Source organism: Aphis gossypii, chromosome X (assembly GCF_020184175.1).
Source record: "Aphis gossypii isolate Hap1 chromosome X, ASM2018417v2, whole genome shotgun sequence".
Lineage (NCBI taxonomy): Eukaryota > Metazoa > Arthropoda > Insecta > Hemiptera > Aphididae > Aphis > Aphis gossypii.
The window spans coordinates 34,880,035-34,901,227 of NC_065533.1; the positions used below are offsets into that span (position 1 = coordinate 34,880,035).

The following is a 21,193-nucleotide window of genomic DNA, read 5'->3' on the forward strand; positions in this document are numbered from 1 at the left end:
AGAGACTATAATGAATTTGACAGTGAACGAGATTGATTGAGAATATTTAAAGCACATAATATTCGATAAAGATTTTAGTGTTGCTGAAATATATTTTCGTAAAGTCCCGTAATAATAGGTACTAAGTACAATATTAATAAAAGTCGTTTTCTAAATATTATAGTATTGCGTATATGCGTTGGCAACACTGCAAAATGCTGCCGACCGATGATGATCGTCGACGACGGAAGTTCCCTCGAGATATCGTGTAATCATTAGACACAATAGTGTGGGCGTATTGGCATTTAGCATACGCCGCCGCCGCCGCCGCGGACGTCGTTCTTATCATTTATACATTTGTACACACAAAACAGTAAGCGCAGAGAGTGCGTTCGATGTTCTGACGGGACGAACAGCATAATATTATAAATTATTACGATACTATATTATTTACTATCCGATTTTTAACTACGTTGATGTTTATTATCTAAGATTGTTTTCGCGTTTTACGACCGGCGGATAGGAAATACTAGACAATTATTGTAATCATTACGTTTGATACTTTGTTGACTTTTGCCCGTCGACCCATCGACTAAAGTTACCGTATTGTACGCACGCGCGCTCGACGTTTGTTTATTAAATGCGTTCGCCTATACCTGATCTTTGCTCGGCGTCCAGACGGTGACTTAAGTGACAACAGCTACCTATATCATCGTCGGCAAAAGACGCTCTTGAATACTTACAGATCTCGATTTTATTCTTCGCCTAACGCCCGCCCGCCCGCTCGCGTCCGACTCGACTTGCACCCTGCGAAACGGATCAATCACTTTACGTCCGTGTACACAATGCTTGTAAGTACCTAATTCCTCGAATCTATGCGTTTCCTAAACTTATATATTGCCCGAAATGAGCTGTTGATTGACTACTGTCAAGCAGTCAGCACTAGATACATTTAGGTACAATAAGTTAAATCTGCTCATCACAAGTCTAGACATACCTACTTGATTCTTATTATTTTTAAGTCTATTTTTCTATTTGTGATTTAACTTTTTTTTTTTTTACAATGCATCTAAGTACAAGTATTTTATATTTTTAGTCTGACGAGTTTGACGTGGAAGAAAACAATTCACAGAGTGACATATTAAATGAAGTAATAATTGTTCTATTTTAGCATGAGTGTCATTTATTTGGCTTATTTTAATTTCTACAATTTGTTTTGTACAAATAGGGAAGCAATTCTGAGAATGTTGATTTAAGTGATAATTCTCTTCAAGTAGTTATTTCTGATGCTCTCAGTGAAAAAGACAGAGTCAAATTCACTGTTTTGTCTAAGGTGAGAGTTGTATAATTGCTACATAATTTAATCAAGACAACTACAATAATTTCATATTTATGGTTTAGACAACATTACCAGATTTTCAAAGATCAGAATTTTCAGTCGTACGTCAACATGAAGAATTTATCTGGTTACATGATCAGTTTGAAGAAAATGAAGATTATGCTGGCTTTATTGTTAGTATGGATATTTATGTAAATTATTCATTGAATTTGAATTGCAGTTAATTAATAAATGTACTAATTAGTAATGTCTAAAACTACTTTTAATTTTAAACTAAATAATCTATTTAATTACCAATAATTCAAAGTTCTTATTATTTCAGTCTCTCATCTTATAACAGCCTATCAAATATAAATTGAAATAAACTATTTATCAAGTTACCTTAATGTTGCTTAAAAACCAATATAATAAGTACTAAATAAATTAATATACTAAGCTTTTTTTTTCCAATGACATTTTAATATTAAGACCATCATATTTTCTATCATTATAAAATATTTTTGAATTAGTTTATCAAATTAATGTAAATACCATTTCACTAAAATATTTTAAAACGGGTTATTTATGTGAATCGTTTCTAATTTCATTAAAGTTCACTCTTAAAAATAATTTTTTAAGAAAATTATAAAAAAAGTGGTCGAGATCTTATACATGCTTTAACTCAATTATAGTATTTAAAAAATTTTATCATTTTTTAAATATATTTCATTTCTGTTGATCATAAATAAATATTTTAATTTTTTACTGATTAATGATAACCATGATCTTTAGATTCCACCCGCTCCTCCGCGTCCAGATTTTGATTCTTCAAGAGAAAAGTTACAAAAATTAGGTGAAGGTGAAGGTACAATGACCAAAGAAGAGTTTTTGAAAATGAAAAAAGAATTAGAAGCGTATGGCAATACAATTATTTTATTATTATTTTACATGACTAATTATTTATGTTTTTAAGCCACAATTGCATTTTTTTTTAGTGAGTACTTAGCCACATTTAAAAAGACTGTTGCCATGCACGAAATGTTCCTTTCGAGACTAGCTCAGCACCCTGTGTTTCGTTATGATACAAATTTTCGAGTATTTTTAGAATACGATCAAGATCTTGCTGTTCGTACAAAAAATAAAAAAGAACTTTTTGAGGTGAATATTTTAGTTTTTAAATTAATTTTGTTAGATTTTATATTACTTATATGCCATTTGTTTTAAGGAAATAATGAAATCTCTGTCAAAGACCACAGATGAATACCTTCTTTCTGCAACTGTAAGAGATGTCAATGATTTTTTTGAACAAGAAAAAAATTTCCTCATTGATTATTATGGCCATTTAAAAGATGCTACTATGAAGTCAGATAAAATGGTGAATAAGCATAAAGGTTAGTTTATTGTTGATTTATATGCTTATAATTTAATTTTAATGTATACTAGAGGTTGGCATGCATATTATATTTATAATTTATACTAAAATAAATATAATCTATAGCGAGAAAGTACTATGATCATTGATTTTGTTGGTGTGAAATCAGTATTTCTAAAGAGATTGGATGTGTGGTCCCCATCTTAATAATGCATACCAATATTTAGAGCAATTATAATTTTGTGTTATGATAGAAGTTTGCATATTTTTCAATAATCATTAAAAAAAAATAGTTAAATAATATAGAAAATATAGAAATTTATTTAATAGCATTAGAAGTTTAAACCAGTCATATTAATCACATTCAACTTTTTTTCCCCTTTAAGTACATATTTTGTTAAAAATAATATGATAGAGAATAATATTTTTTACATACTATACAATATTTAATATTTATTTTTTATAAATCAGAAAAAAATAAATTAAATTAATTAATAATAAATAAATTTGTAATTTGGTTTTTAATGAAAAATAAAATATTTTTTAGACCATATTTAGCAATTTTGCTTTTTAGAGCATATATGATCATTTTTAAGGGTATAAACGCATTTGTATATTTTAAAGTTTTTAAAGCATGAAGATCCTAATCTTAGTTATGAGCATTTTTAAATATTTATATTTTACTTACTCATAATTTGTTTAATAATTAAAATATAGTAAAAACTAAGAAGACACTGATAATTATTTTTCTTTTAAGTTGAATAATAGGTTTATTTACTTTAATTTTTTTTCTAACAACACACAATTACAACTGCTGATTATAAATTGTTGTGTATATGTTCAATGTTCATGCATTAAAATTTAGCAACGCATATGAACACTTATAAATGATTTCCTCTAGATACGCATTTACTGTGTAATGTATAGCATTCATGGTAAAATTTTCTTTGAAATACAGTTTATTGAATTATATATTAGTCATTCATAAAATAGAGTATTAAGAACACCTATCTTAAAAAGTATATATATATTTTTCGACCTTTGATAAAAAGAACAGTTTGTACACAAACATACATTATTAATTTTTAAAAATATTTTAATTAAATATTAAACAGATGTTGCAGACTGTTATATCAAGATTTCATCATGTTTAGTTCAGTTATCTACTTTTGATCATAGAGATCTTGATTGGTTTTTGAACCGCTTTTCCGAAACATTGGAAAAACTTAGAGTAAGTTGTATAATTTATTTATAATATATTTATACTTGGATTAAGTTTATTATTTTTCTTAAATTTATAATCAAATAATAATTACTTATTAATATATTTTTTTTATTATTATTTGTATTTATTTGTAGAAAGTGGAAGGAAGAGTAGCATCTGATGAAGATCTTAAACTTTCAGATACATTGCGTTACTATGTAGGAGATTCATTTGCCGCAAAGCGTTTATTATATAGGCGATTACGTTGTTTAGCCAACTACGAAACAGCTAATCGTAATCTAGAAAAAGCTAGGGCCAAAAATAAGGATGTCCATGCAGTAAGTAATATTTTACTGTGTATAAATATGATTAAACTTAATATATTATATAATTTTTATTTCGTTAACTTGTTTAACGAGGCTCAAGAAGTTTATGATGTAAGTATCCATTAGTTTGATGTATAATGGCATAACATAATCATAGCAGTATGCTAAGATTTGCCATTTGTTTTAATAATTAACTTTTTAGAAATGTATAGTTAATAAATAAATATACTTCCAATTGTTTTAAATACCGATTGTATTTAAAATAATATTTAACTTTTGAAAATGTTATAATTTATTATTAATAAGAGAGTAGTTTGCATGTTAATAAGTATAATAGTTTATATTTCAATTTTATTTACATATTTTAATCTATCGTTTATGTAAAACGGTAGATGATATTGTTAGGAATAATAGTGTTTCTGACCGAACAAGATATTTAGTTTCTTGTAAATGGGTATTTATATTTATTTTTAACTTATAATCAGCTTTGTTATAAGTAAATTTCATTGTATTGAGATTATTGGATGCTGAATTACTAAGTTTTTTTTTGTTATAATCTATTCCAGCTTTATTTTTTTTATTTTTTTTATCAGTTTTATAGTTGAAACATTTAAGATTTGTATTTTGTATTTATTTTTTTTTGGTAGCCATAATGCCAATTAGAAAATTGTCAGCAAAATATTATGTGTTACTTAGATAAATCATGAATAGATTACTTACAGAACAATTAATATTTTTTTTTTACTCATGAATAATATATTTTTAGGCTGAGGCAACACAACAGTTATCATGTGAAAAATTTGAAGTTATGTCTGATAAAGGAAAAGAAGGTAAATGCTGTATTTTATTAATATAAAATACAACATAGTTTTGTCCATTATATAATATATTTTGTATTTAGTAATCAATATTGTAATATTGTATAATTTAATTATTCTAGAATTGATTGATTTTAAAGCAAGAAGAGTGTCAACTTTCAATAAAAACTTATTGGAACTTGCTGAGTGGGAAATAAAACATGCACAGGTATATTTTTTAAAATTTGATTCTGAAAACAATTTGCCTGTATGGTTTTCAAATATATTTATCTAGTTTAATAAAAATTTAAATAAAACTAGAGTTTTATCTATCTTGTTATATTACATATTGTAAAAGTTAAACATTTATGGAAAATTCATAGTTTATTTATTATTTGTTTTTTTTTTAGCATCAAATAGACATTCTAAAAACTAGCCTTGAAATGATCAACAGTGAAGAAAAGAAGTCAACACTTAACGTCGAGGTAATTTCATAATTAATTTTATGATTTCTCACAACAAATGTGTACTGTTATTTTATGGCTGGTTTAATATACTCATATGCAGTGGAATGTTGATTATTCAGTCTGTCAATTATTTGCATCAAGATTACGAATATATTTAATTTATAATATGTTATATTTTCAGTCAATTTACAAAAATAATTAATACAAAATATACTTACTACATGCCTTAATTTACTTTTGAAAGTAATACTATATATTATGTTTAATTATTAGAGATAATGTTTTGATGACTTTTCATTATTTTTTTCTTTTAAGTACTTTTATCATGTTTCTATTGAATGATTCAAAATATAAAATTATTATTTTTATTTTATTTTATCCATTAATTTTTATTTACTCAATGTACATGTTGAACATTTAAGTTAAAAAACTCATAATGTTTATTTTGTACATTTAAATGTGTTTTGATACTTGCATTGTATATTTATATAATTTAATTAGTTTATCTCAATAAGTATTTTAATATTTTTTTTAAGTCATCTATCATATATCTCTATTAATCATATATATTATATATATTATATACATAAAATAGATGTATTAATAAATAATATATATTATACATGTATAACAAATGTATAAATAAAATTTATAAATTTAGTACAGACATACACACATATATATGTATACATTTGTATTCATACGTAATAATTTTTGTAAATTGATAATCCATTACATCTTGATCCTAATTATTTCAGATAATCAACGTTCTACTATATATGATAGTTCTGCCAGAACTTAGTACAATTTTTATAACTATTAATTGTTTTAAATTAAAACAGCCTTAATCATTATAATCTCTATGTATCCACCATTTTTTGTATTACTAAAATATTTATTGATTATTACAATTTTGAAAATTATATAAAAATATTATTTATAGTTTATAATTTATTTAAATATATACATTTATATTTTATATTTTATACTAGGAAATTAATCATTCCTTAAATTGATTATATTATTTTGTATTATTATTTATTAGTATCCACATTTATTATCTTTATATTTTGGAAAACAGTTTTTACCAACATTAGCTCAGTTAATATGAATACCTTATCATTAATGTTATATACATATATAGGTATATAACATAATATTGTATTATAATATTATAATACAATATTATAATATAATATTTATCCTAAAATAGTACATTACTGCTATTTATAAAGTTGATGAAATTTTAAAATTCTGCCATTGTATGACAGATTTTAATTTTTCTATTTGAAGTTAAAGGCAAGATTAATGAGTTTTCAATTGATTTAATGTGTCTATAAAAATATATGTATCACTTATAATTATTTTACCAAAACATTGTGTTATATACAATTTTTAATATCAATTTTACATTGCATATAATGCGTATTGTGTTACTATGACAAATGATAGTTCAAATTTTCTTATTCATTCAAACTGCCTTTCTCTCATACTAAATCAACCAATCGACTGTTGTATAATTTACATTTGTGCATTTAGTGTACCATTATCTTTCACTTGTTATGTTTTGTGTTGTTGTTTGCATACATGTAGTTGGCACGACGTTATCAGGGGAGCAATTGTTTTAATTTGTTTATGTCTATGAATTTAAATAATTTATTTGTGAGTTTCAATTAAATGAAACATATTGGCATTGTGTAATTAAATTAACTAAGTCATTACAATTTTATATAATATATTATTTACTCAAAAGTATCAACTAATGACGTACAAATGTTTTGGATAACCTATTATGTAACAAAATAAAACTGGGTTTTAAAACAAATAGATGAATGTAATATTAAGTAAATAATGTTTATTGATTTTTTTTTTACCCTTTCTACTTCTTATCTTACTTTGATAACTTACAAAGTGTGTGGAATTACAAATTTGAGAATCATCAGTTTTATAAATTCATATTTTAAAATAATATGATTTTTAATCATTGAAATATATTTGTTTTGTATTCAAAAATTATATCATATATTCATATTATGTCATAGATATTCCCTTTTGTTAAGGTCTTATTGTTTATAACAAATAGTAAACATCAAGTCTTATGGGGAACAAAAAAATTTGTATTATAGAGGAATTTTTTAAATTTAGAATAAATGCATAATTGGCTATCATGGGTTTTTTGGTCTAAAGGTTTAAGGTAGTATATAAGTACTTATACTTTTTAAAATCATAAAATGTTTTAAATTTATAAGTTTTTAACATTATTGATTATAGTAAATAGGTAGTATACTGTTTACATAAGGTCTATAATAATATAATACTATTTAATGACTTTTAATAATTATTCATTAATAAAATTATCATGATATTAATAAAGACAAGCTATCACTTAATTTTGAAAATATACACCATGATTTATTTTATGATAACAATAATTTCTAAAATAATTATCTATAATTTGATTAAAAAAATATTTTGCATTAGAGAATTGGTATCACTGCATACTAGTTGCACCAAACCCATTAATTTCTAAACTTCTGAAATTTATGATCAAAATCAAACCTCACCAGTCACCACCCAGCAGCATCCAGCCAAGATGCTCTGTATATGTTTTTAAGCTATTTAAGGTTTATGGATTTAATTTTGTTCTCATAGAAGTAGTTACTGTTCAAATTAAAAACCGAAAGACAATTATTATGTACTCCAGTGAGCAGTGACAATAATGTAAGGCAAACTGTAAGTATTGAATGCTTCTAGTTGAATTTTTTTTTTTTAACTGATAATATGTAAGTATCAATTACTAGTTATATAATATAATTTGTAAGATACATAAACTATGTTATTTGAAATTTAGATTTTGATCAATGAATGGATTGATTTCACCATGAAGTATTTTTTTTAGTATTGTGTCTGAAATTTTTTTTTAGAAGTTTGTTTCAATTTTCAACTTCGTAAGTGATTATTTTACGTATTAGATTTAGTTCGCAAGAGCAAAAATAAAAGTGTTATCAGTATTTGTCAAAATAATTGATAACAAAAATAAGTGTTTGGCAACTGCGGTGTCCAAAATATTGGGCTGTATTTTCTCACAATAATTATTTATATTGTACAATGTTTTATTTATTTATTTGAATTTGAATTCAACACTTGCATTTCAGTAACTTACTCAATGATGAGGTACACTAATAGATAATCAATTTTATAACAGACTAACAGTGATTACTTAAACTTACTTGACAGTTTTTTTTGTTTTACTTTGGTATATAATATACAGTAAGTAATCAAATAATCTAACTCATTCTAAATTTTGAATGGAGTGTTATTATAATAGTACTCAATATGTAAATATAACAGTTTCAAATATACTTTTGACCTTTACTATAAATATTCAAGAACATTTCAAATATTGTCTTGTGTTAGTGTTTACTTTACTTTCGTTTAAACTAACGAACGTTTAAACTATGTATTGCAGTATACAATTTTAAGGCTCAATTAAATTTGATTTTGATAAAATTAAGAGTTCAATACATCACTAATGAGTAAAATATTAATTATTAAATATCTTATTTTTGTAATGAAGGAAAATAATAAAAACTGTAAGTTCAATTAACATATTGTTAGTTTTTTTTGTTTTAATTAAGATATTATTGTTTACTGCTTGAATACATTAAAATAATAAAATACCACAGAAAAAACATAAAAGCAAGTTGACGAGTGTTAAAATCTTAATTTATGAATGTTATTGAACCCAGTGAAATAATGTAAATTTGAATTGTGATATATTAATGGCTAGAAAATATTACACAAACATAACAGAACAATAGTATAAATTATAAATGAAAAAAAAAATAATAAAAATATAAATATAAATAACACCCATAGCAATATAAATGAAAACAATAAAAACAAATGTAAATAAAACAAAAATGAGTAATAATTTAAATAACTAAAATATTTTTAACACTTTTTTGTCTTAAGTATTATGACTTAATTTCTTATATAGAAATAAATATAACACAATTTGTCTTATACTTTGTAAATGAATCACTTTAATGTCATTTATAAAAATTACATTACATATTATAATATATTATATGTTCTAAATAAATAAAATATAGAGTAAAATAGTAATTTTTGGTTTTATTATTATCTTTAGTATAATCAAACCAATATTTTTAAAATACAATAATGCAGTCTGGTCAGTACCTGTAAATCAATTCTCCAGCGTTATAATAGTTATTTTATACGTTGATCAAAATTATTATAATTATAATATTGTGGATATAATTTTATAATTTTTTTCCAGTTGACATAAATTGGTATAATAGTTAAGACGACATGAGTGAAAATATGTGGTCTGATCTTAATTTTAAAGTATTGAATTATCATCATTCAGCGTGAAATAAGTTAATAGAAATAAAAATTAATTAACTTATGGGTAAAATCATCTGTTAGAGGTAAATAACAATCATATCATAGAAACATCCTCATTTTTGATTATTTTTTTAACAATGAATTTATTTTAATTCTAATATTTGTAAATATTTTAACATATTTATTTTATAAATTTCTTAAGATTTGATATATTTACTAGAAGAATGCTCTGTGAAGATATAAATTGTGGTTAATTGTAATTATAATATGTAAATTATTTAGAGATCATTATACTTAGTATACAAAGTAGAAAAATTTAAAAACTACTTTTCAAATTTTTATTTTTACACCAAAAAAATACTCAATAAATAATTTTCAATAGGAAAATATGATTATCATTCAAAAATAATTTCATAGGGCACTAGTAAAATATTACAAGAAAATCTCAAGATTAGAAAATATTTTCTTTAAAAATTCCAAAAAACAGATTTTTAATAGCCATTTTTAAAGGAAAAAATAGGGGTTAGTATGCTTTTTGAATTACCCTATACTGAAGAACATATTATAATTGTTATTTTATTTATTTATTGACATAGAAAAATAACTTTAAAATTATAATTTCATGATTAATTCATTATATGAATAGTTGAACAATTTAAGTATTCTGTTGGTAAATAAATTCATTATAATATAATATGGTATTGGGAAATTTAAAATGTCATAGCGATAGCTTACAAAAAAAAAAAATTCACGCTAAATAATGATACATTATAATTATTTAAATTATTATATAGTAGTCATAATAAATATAACATAATATATAATAAATAATATAATATTAGATATAATTAATATTTATACGTCGGTTAATATATATTTAATTTTTTTATCACCTAATATAATTATTGTCAAACAAATCACATTCACTCATATTTTTACCAAATGTTTAATTTTTTTAAATAATTTCTTCATCTGAAATCAATATGCGTGTGTGTTCATTTGCATGGATGTTACGGTCAACCAATTTTTGTGAGTGCACCAAAGGTTCGTCGTACTCACCGCTAGAAGAACGACTTTTATAAAGTACAGGACCTGTATATGGTGTTGCAGCATTATCTAACAATATATTATTACTTCCTTCTTGTAAGCGTACTGAACATAATCTAGACCGAGCTGATAATTTTAGTCCACTACTATCAGAGGAATCTGTTAAAGATACAGAGTTTTCAAAATATGATGACAATTCTGGTTCTGATATTAGAGATTCTGAACTTTTAGTAGTCATTGGTTGTTTACTATATTTAGTGAAGGAGCGAACTCGTTTATCAGAGGAATCAGTATGGGGTGAATGACATTCTTGTTGGTCTGTATTAAGGTCGTTACTTTTGTTAGAACATGAACATGTAGAACAGTGCCGTTGAGTTAACCGCTCTTTGACTCTTTCTTCTAATACTTTTGCCAGGATTGCTGCTGAAACACTGCTTACAGGTGGTGTTGAACCTTCTTCAGAGTCTTTTGATGACTTTGTATCTTTATCTAAAAAAATAACAAAAATATTATTCTTTGTTATTGTATAAGCATAAATGCATTTTTGAAATTATGTTTACATTTTTTACTGTTATTAATTAGTGTTGGTAATTGTGTTTGGAATAGATAGTGCAATCAGGATTCATACAATAAATGAACTAATCTTATGCATATAAATTGTGCTATTCTATATTTCTATTATGATTAACCCAGACAGATACAATACATTAAATCAACAGGACATATGTATAAATTAATATATTAATGATCAGGATGTATAAATGAAACAGTTTTGGTAACATACCGAAAAATTTTGTAACCTCCAATGCACTCGTTCAATATATACTTTTTTAATGATTAAAAAAAAAAAAAACAGTAAAATGTTTTTAAACATTTTACATAATTTTTGTATACATAAATTTACTTGAATAATTAACTAAAAATCTAAATTGTAAACTGTTGAGTATATTACAATAATTTAAATTATCAACTATTCGAGAAATAATTATAAATAACATAGTTTAAGTTTAACTTTACTGTTAAATATGTTAATTATTTCAATTTGTCATAAGATGGCTTACATCAAAACATATTTAACTATTATTTCTTGTACTAAGCGCCTTGAATTTCAATAATTTATCCCTTTGGAAACTGTATTAATATTAAAAAAAAAAAAAATCCAACACTCATTACATTATAATAAAAAAATGAAAAATATTTTAAAAATTACCATTACTCAATGAATAAACCATTGCTGTTGGAGGAAATGTAGGAATAGGTACTTTTATAGTTTTTCCTTCTGATTTTTGTGCTATGTTACCATTGCCATCTGACAATCTTCGTTGTTTGCTAAAAATATAACTTCGAACTTTGGACTGTATTTCACTTGGCAGCTATAAACATAATAAATATATTATAACATTTGTAAGACAACAAATATACAATTTTGTACTTATGTATTATAAGTTTAAATGTTATAAGTAGTGTAGTTATATAAAATTATATTTTATAATATAGCTTATGATTCTTAAATATCTTAAATAGTATGCCACAAAGAAAAGTTGTGTTTCTAAAAAAAATTTTAGGTTAGCAAATGAACATTTGATAAGTGAACATTTTTAAACTTATGTTCAGTCTACTAATCTCAAGTATTATACAGATTTTTTTCTTAGTTACCTAATACTTCAATTATTTAAATAGCTGTTTAATAAAATTAATAGTTTAAAAAAACTATTTAATTTTTAATGAAACTAATTTATATTTTTATAGTTGTTTTAATAAAATAACAGCATATAAAATAAAAATAAAAAATTTAATATACATTTATAATTACTATTATTTCAATAATACATTAATTGTTCTAAATGTATTGTTATTTATATATATTTTAAATTAAGGTGTCATGAAAAAAAATTGAAAATATAGCCAAAATACATTAATATACTAAATTATCTTAAGATCATAAAACTCGTAAATTATTTACACCACATTTTTTCTTCTTAAATATATACTGAATAAAGATGACTATAAATAAGTGTATGACATAATGACTATTACAATATTGAAATTTACTTACGTTATCATACTTTTGAGAAACAAAATGGGATGGCTTACATTGAAGTAGTTGGATAGCAATATTTAGATCATTTTTATACCTCTCCTGTAATAAATAAATGCATACAAATGAAAATATATGTTATTAATCATTGGCAGTTATTATTGGATTTACAATAATAACATAAAATATTGTATCTAAAATAATATTAATAATTTAATAACATTTTATAGAAATTGTCTTAATAAGTTGACCGTGTACTGTTGCCAATTGGCATCATGAGAATGGTTCAGCAATACGTTTCCAATATATATTTAAAGTAAATAGTTTATTTTCTTAAGCGTTGATGAATGTTATTTTATTATTATTTAACTTGATTAAACCCACGTCTTAAAATATGTATTTATTGTATTTATACTTTGTTTGAACATATGGCTATATAGGAGTGATTTGTTATGTTATTTTTAGAAAAGTGACATAATATGCACTGGGGGCGAGAACTGCAAAAAGTTATATGCTGTTTATGTGTTAAATAATATTAATAATTTTAAAATAAAAAAATTTGATAATAGGACAATTCACTCTAATATCAAAACTAAAGCACACTATTGAAACTGGTGAACAAAAAATTTACAATGTCGTAGGTGTGTAAGACAGAGACAACACATACGGGTGCGACATCTTCTTAATAAAGGATTCATTCATAATTAAATGAAATTATTTTAAATAATATGAGTTGATATCTTGGCATAGTTTTTATAGGAAGTACTGAATTTTAATTTGTTTATTATTTACCACTATTTTTTATAAGTTTATTTTTTAAATGTTGTGGATATCGAGTATTTTCTTAATATATTTATTTAATGGTTTAATTAATTTGATTTTCAATAATTTTATAACAAGTTTTTATAGATTTAACTTACATTTTCATCATTCAGTTGGTTCACTTGAAGTTGTTGGTCAACCAGTTTTTGAGATATTATTGTAATTTCTGAGTTTAATATATTCTTTTCTGATTCAGTTTTATCAACAAGTAACAATAATTTATCCTCAAGACTTTGGTTGACACGTTGAACTCTTTTATGTGATTCCAATAATCTAAATAAAAAACAAATTTTATTTACAAAACATATTATAGCCAATAGATATACCTATTAACAATTTATTGTTTATAATAACCATTTAGGTATAAAGTCTAATGTTATCAAAAGACATGTCTATTTTCAAAACATTCATTAACAGTTATTTATATTAACAGATCACACTTAAAAGTGCTTATGTAGGTTCATTATGGACCTTACTGTATATTTATGAAGACAAACATTCAAATAAATTATGAATTAAATGCTGTCTAAATTTATTGATAAGGTATGAAAAATACAATTTTACCTTAAAAAATCTACAATAATAATATGTTGTAATTATTTATTCATATTAATATAACAAAAATAAGTAGGTAGTTACCTAGAATATTTGTCCTGCCATATTAATATTTCATCTGTTAGTGCAGCATACTCGCCATGAGGAAATTTTTCAGCTTCACAGAGAAAATTAGTCTCCATGTTGACAATGTGATTTTCTCTTTCTAATAGTTTTTGTTTTAAATTTTCAATTTCAGCATGTAAATGTAAGCTAGTCTGCTCGCAGCTACAGTCCTAAATATTAATATATTATGTTTGGTTAAAATAAATGTATTTATCTATTAACTAAAAATAAGTTACAAATGATTGAAACAAACTATTGTGATTGTGTAATAAATTATTGGTTGAAAATTGTATTTAAAAAAAGTAATTTTGTTGAATGGGTTTCAAATGAAAATATTTTATGCTATGTAATAAACTAATAAGCTATTAATTAGTAAGTAAACACCTAGTTATTAGTAATAACTAACAATCTATAATGTGATAAATTTTTATATGCAATACGCATGTACCTAAGGAACATGATTATTATAATTAATAGGTAGACTATATCATTTAGACGTAAAACAATGTAATATAAATAATGATGTATCGGGGAAAATCAAAATTAATTTACAATCACGGACAATTGGACATATGGTACGGAAAAGAAATATTTCCAAGGATTAAGTTTTAACTAGATACTAAATCAAAGGTGCGTCGACTTGACACGATCGAGATACATTTGGGACCCCAATCGGATAGTTGAAAAAAAAATAAAAATAAATACCTAAATAAATATTAATAAAACACTATCTGCTTTCAACGGAAATATGACACATACACGCAGACAACGGCCAACTAACCGCCGTGTGCAATCGTCGAGCCCGTCACGGCCACACGAGATTATTGTTATTATTATTATTATTATTTTTGTTGTCGTTGTCGTACTCACATTTTTGGCTGGGGCGCGCACGGCCATCGGTGCTTAAAAGTGGTCGAGCGGTGTGACGAGGATTTCCGCAGCAGTCGGCGACGGGACCAACAGTGACCACCGGCTATACCGTCGGGACAGGGACGTCGACGACGACGACGGCGGCGGCGACGAATAACGCGCACGTCCGAACGTCGACGTTCGGTGTCCGTGTGTGACGACGAGCGCCGCCGTGACGAGAGGAGCACACACGTCGAGTCGGAAGCGGCGGCGACGGCGATCACAGCGCGCACGCACACGTGCGCGCGCAAAGGGCTGCCCAGTAGGACGGACGACCCTGCGGATTGACGACGACGACGACGGCGGCGGCGGCGGCGACGATCGTGTCGACGCCGCGAAACGGCGAAACGAATATAATCGGATAATGTCGTTTTTAACGACAACGAACACACGACGGTATCGCGGTCGTCGGTGTTGTTGTTTTTGTTGTCGTCGTATCACTACAACAGAGAAAGGACGTCGTCGTTTTAATGATATTATTATAATATTAGAGCGGAGCTGCAGGTGATAACGCGCGATACCGAAGAGTGCGACGACTGCACGGTCGTATTATCTCGGTATCCGCGGTATATTGTCCGGGTGTCGAGCGCATATTTTGCGAATTTGCAATAGTCTTGTCGTCCGATGTTTTGTTATTGTTATTGCGTTCGCGCCGTCGACTATAAAACGGTTTTTTAAATCCACCTCGGTTACGATTGTATTTTTCCCGGTAAACAGAACAAAACTGTTTTCCGGAAAGCCGAAGTAAACGAACTTCGCGGCCCGTGCTTTTATGACCGTTTTAAACATTACCGTGACATGGACGCGGCGCAAGTATATAGGCGACGGCGATTCTAAAGACTCGCGAGTCCGGTCCGGCGACTTATCATTTAGGGCCGTGCACTGAAAAACCTTTAAAAAAATGCAATATAAAATGTCAACAATTGTTGTATAAAATGCACTTAAAATAGTTAATCTAATTTTTACGTTTATATTATTGATGTCATAGGATGTTATTAAGTCATTACCTAGTACATTATACATTTTACAGTTTTACATGCGTAAAAATGTTAATTGAATTTGAATTTCGTACAATAATTCACTTGAAACATTTTTGAAATTGTGTAAAACAAAAAAAAAGGTTTTCAAAGATGTTAATTGACGAAATGTACCTAATAAAAAATTCCGAAAATGAACTTAAAAAAGGATTCATATAAACAAACAAATGACCTACAAATGTAAACATGACATAAAAAATTAAAAACGTCAACAAATGCAAAATAAAAGTTTCGTAAATGGATTCGTTGTTGGCTAAATCAAATTACGTACTTACAAAGCAATACGTTTCAAAATGACCAAAAAAAAAAAAAATGCACTTTCCCCAGCCTTTATCATACGTAATCACAGACTCAAAACAATTACAAAATAATAGTCAGTAATAAAATATTTTGGACTCTTATTAATATTATTAATTAGTATACTATGGCTGTATCACATTGGTAGGCAGGTGATGATTTCGCGGTAGTCGTATTATGCAAAAAATAATATTGTATAGGTAGTTTTCGACTTCTCATATTTGAATTTCGTGAACGTCGATCCTCGGACGTACCTACACGGAAACATAATGACAACAATAATAATTCATTTTAAATGAAAGTTCAGACATTTGACATAATAGATGAGGTTACAATGGTTGTACAAGTGTATATTATACAATCTTCAATTACAGTGTAGGTATAATATAATATAGGTCGATCGTGGATTTTTTTTTAAATAGTTGTACCGTTTAAATTGTTTTTCTTTTAATATGTATTTATAGACTTTTGTCAAAAATCTTTACGAAATAGTTTTAAGTTAATAATAAAATAATTTGATAGGTACTTGTAAAATAAGTATTGCTTTTTTAAGTAGGAAGTGAATTATTTTGTTCATAATCGAGTCGAGCAATTTTATTGAAAAAAAAAACATCTTCTTTAAATTTAAGTTTTTGCCTTTAGGCTATGAAATGTAGATGCATAATATTATTTATAAAATTAACGTGTTACTGTTTAGTGCGCAAAAGTCTGTGATTTAATCATAAAATATTATTGATATATTTTGATCTAAGCGTTCAGCCAGTAGAATAGTATGATAAGATGAAAGTCGACGTGGTGGTTTGCACTCATTTTGCTGACGTTAACAAATAACAACTGTTGGTACTTATTGCACTTAATAGTAGGTAATAATTGGCATTCGTCCATTGAGATATTTTACATAAATTACAAATTTATAATATTTTATGCAATGGAGTTTTACGACGTGGAGTTTTTGAGTTATTTCCATGGACATAGTCCTATCTCCTACAATACTCCTATTATCTCGTTTCCGTGGTCCTACTAATTGTCGCCTATCGAGGACAAACCGAAAATCGAGTTTCTGTTTTCGCCCATCCTCTTTATCACGTCATCGCTCATCACGATAAAAACACTTAGTCACTCTCCTCTACGTACATATTATATCCGTCGTCGACGATTTCTACTCTACACACCACACTCGAGGTCGCCTTCTCACCCAGCTGACCGAACAGACAGCGTATAATGTATAATATAATAAACACATACCGGCTGATTCATTTAACGCAAGACGATCGTTGTTTCAAAAAATGATTTAAGTTTTAGAATTTTTTTTTTTTTACATAATTCTATTATGTACTAGTACCTACTTAAAATTTGTTGAAATGAATACAACACTTTTCTAAATAAAATAATTTTCATCATTTTTTTTTTTTAAATTTTTTAACAAAAACCCAATTCATTATTCCTAAGCGAAGTATTCTTCGGAGTAGGCACATTGATATATTATAAAAACTTAAGTAATTTATGATTTGTATTATGATACTCCTCAAATTATCAGTCTAACTACTCCACTAATCAATATTTTAATTATTTTAAAATTAATTTTTATAGTTATTTAAGTATTGCGATTTAATAAATCTACTAATCATCTCTATTTTAATTATTTATTCTATCTAATCTAGAAAATGTCAAATAGTAAAATTTTTAATGTACGTAAAAGTTTTACATTTTCTTGAATAATTGTTTTTGAATTATAATAAAATAACGGTAGGTATAGGTATTTATAGTTTACATATACATACAATTATTTCTTCCTAATTTGAGCTTAAAATGTATTCGAAAAAAATATGCTTAAATATTTTTTTTAATTTTTAATTTTTTAATTTTTTTTTAATTGTGGATTCATTATGAAATACTTATAAGGAACTTTGTATTATATTTTCAAGTTAAAGCTATACAAATTACACATTTAATCATTTTTCACGATTTCGATAAATTTTTGTAAAAATTTGAACTTTCAATGAATATAAAATAAAATTATTACGTATACAAATTTAACCTACGTACCAAACTAAATGTAAATTATTTTAGATTCTTTGATTCTTCTATTTTGTTTATTATTGTATAAGTATGTTTATATTCGTATTTTTTGTATTGTGTATTAACATTGTTAAATACTTACCTACTTTTGAGTTCTAGAATGATATAATTTAAGTGCGTGAATTATTAGGTAGGTAGGTATTATTCTATTATCTAAAGCAGCGATTCCCTAACTATTACGACCATAACTCCAAATTTTCTAAAAAAAACCAGGAAAAAAAGGAAAACTAAAAAATAAATACTCTACAAAATGTTTTAACGATAATGTTAATGACAATTTTTTATTAAAATTAATTTCAAAAAACAATTTTCAATCAAATTTAAAAAATATTTTTTTCCAAATATCATATAAAATAATTTTCTCAATAATCACATTCCTCTGGCGAAACCTTAAGGTTCCGCGGAACACACTTTGGGAAACACTAATCCAAAGTTTGAATAAGTTTATAAGTATGCAAGTTCAATTTGCTACATTATGTCTTTCTATATTAAGTACTTATAATATAATGTAATTTATATTTATAATTCTGACTTCCTAGTTTATTTACGCTTTAATAGCGTTTAAACTCTAAGTTTTTAAAATTCAGAGTAACTGTATAAAAATAAATAATTTTCAACATATTTAAAAAATATATAGTTGTGTATAGTTGAAATACAATACCTACATATACGGCCATATTGTACATAATGTTATTAAATTTCTCAACAAAATTCGTCGGTTCTCAGATAATTAAAATAAGTTCCTAGAACAATAATAGGTACCTAGTACCTACACAATTGTGCTCACAGTTTTCACCACTGATAATGATTACGAAAATCTAATTTCTAATGTTCCACATATTATGCAATTAGTTTTCAATCAATACATCTCGAACAAAACTTTTAAGATAAATTAACTACCCTCAAAAGTGTTTTCCGAGAACAACACATTGTACACATAACAATTTCTCGTTCCAATGCACCCGTAAAATAACTTATGTGAAATACTTAACCAAATTAGATTTAGTGTGGTCATTTATAAATGGTCAAACTTATATTGTCTAATTGATTCTTAGTTATACTTTAATTAACAAAAATAAAAATAAATAATAATTATATAGTTTTATAGAACAACAAAGATAAATCTACAAATTAAATATTGATACCTATAAGAATATTGAGTTATACATTAATACCTAATGGAAAAAGATAAATACAAATTCGAAATGTACTCAAATTATTTCTAAACTAATCAAAAATTTAAAATCAAATTAATATTTAAAATTTTTAATGCAACAGAAGTTGTGGTAATGTGGTATAATTACTAATTAAAATATTCGAGCGAATTTATTATTATACTTTTACTATATAGTAATTATACCTAGTTATTGTAAGTTATTTATATAGTTAATAATACGATATAGCCAATGTACTTAAAGTATTTTATATTTTAACCTATTATTATTTATTATTGAAAAGCATTATTGTGTTACCAATATTTTTTATTAAAACAAATTAATACATTTTTAAATAAAAAATAATTCCCGTACATTTTGTAAATTATTCTAGATAATGAATATTTCAGTAAAATAATGTTAATTAAATATTGTATTGATAAACAAAAAATGATTCAATAATAACAAGTCGGTACTTAATCTATTTTTTTTTTTTGTAATTAGTAAAAATAAATACAGTTAAGTATTTAAAACAAATATTTCTAAAATAATTATTATGTGTTTATTTATAATTTGGAATATGTCATTTTATAGAATTCCAAGAAAAATTAAAATAATCGATAAAAATTTCCTATATTGTTATTGAAAAGATAAAAATCATCTTACTATAATATTTGTTAATATTATAATATATAGGTATGTAAATAAGTTGCGGATTTGCAATTTTCTGAAGATCTTGGTAAATACCGAAAAAACACCTTTGTTACCATGTTATACTAAATTAACATAAAAGATTTTTCTGAAAATTGTGAATTACTCTTATAAAAGAAACAACCATAATATTTTCCATATCAGTATATTGCATATAAGATAATAATCCATTAAATATCTACGATATGTATAAAAGTATAAAATTAAAAACTACAGATTGAATAATAAATTTATTTTCAACGTGAGGTGTATTCTACATTATAGTATAGTATACCTACATATATATAATATATATAATATATTTATAGTATGGTATTATTAATATTTAATACGGATAGAAACAAAACATAATCAAACATAAAATTAATCATATTTTTATATTATACGATATCATCGCATAATTTATTTTGACTTTTGATCGGTTTTTATTTAGATAATTTAAATATTATATTAATAGGTACATTATAATATGTACGGGTAAAATAATAATTAATGTACTTTGTAATAGGTACTTACACCATTATTTTATGCAATAACTAACGGTCTTATACATTTTACATAAACTTTAGCAACTAAAGACCATTAGGCATTAATCATTAGGTAAT

At 25.3% G+C, this 21,193-nt stretch overlaps 2 protein-coding genes across 6 annotated transcripts; one reads left to right on the top strand and one right to left on the bottom strand.

Annotated features, from left to right (window-relative positions):
- Positions 1 to 316: 316 nt before the first annotated feature.
- LOC114129718 (sorting nexin-6) lies at positions 317 to 7,315 on the top strand. Of its 5 annotated transcripts, none has more exons than XM_050205346.1 (14): positions 317 to 830; positions 1,076 to 1,129; positions 1,208 to 1,312; positions 1,381 to 1,491; positions 2,090 to 2,211; positions 2,293 to 2,455; positions 2,523 to 2,688; positions 3,785 to 3,900; positions 4,029 to 4,211; positions 4,284 to 4,310; positions 4,966 to 5,029; positions 5,140 to 5,225; positions 5,407 to 5,481; positions 6,222 to 7,315. In XM_050205346.1, the coding sequence occupies exons 1-14, from the start codon at positions 825 to 827 to the stop codon at positions 6,309 to 6,311; spliced, it is 1,368 nt and encodes a 455-aa protein (XP_050061303.1). In that variant the 5' UTR covers positions 317 to 824; the 3' UTR covers positions 6,312 to 7,315. The 5 variants fall into 5 exon arrangements, with proteins under 5 accessions (XP_050061303.1, XP_050061304.1, XP_027850336.1 ...); XM_050205347.1 differs by having other exon boundaries at positions 4,293 to 4,310; XM_027994537.2 differs by having other exon boundaries at positions 319 to 830; positions 4,293 to 4,310; positions 7,057 to 7,315.
- Positions 7,316 to 8,555: 1,240 nt separating this feature from the next.
- Positions 8,556 to 15,770, bottom strand: LOC114129737 (uncharacterized). Its single transcript, XM_027994557.2, has 6 exons — positions 15,272 to 15,770; positions 14,381 to 14,571; positions 13,840 to 14,014; positions 12,938 to 13,021; positions 12,092 to 12,254; positions 8,556 to 11,370 (listed from the first exon to the last, which is right to left on the bottom strand). The coding sequence occupies exons 1-6, from the start codon at positions 15,296 to 15,298 to the stop codon at positions 10,790 to 10,792; spliced, it is 1,221 nt and encodes a 406-aa protein (XP_027850358.1). The 5' UTR covers positions 15,299 to 15,770; the 3' UTR covers positions 8,556 to 10,789.
- Positions 15,771 to 21,193: the final 5,423 nt, after the last annotated feature.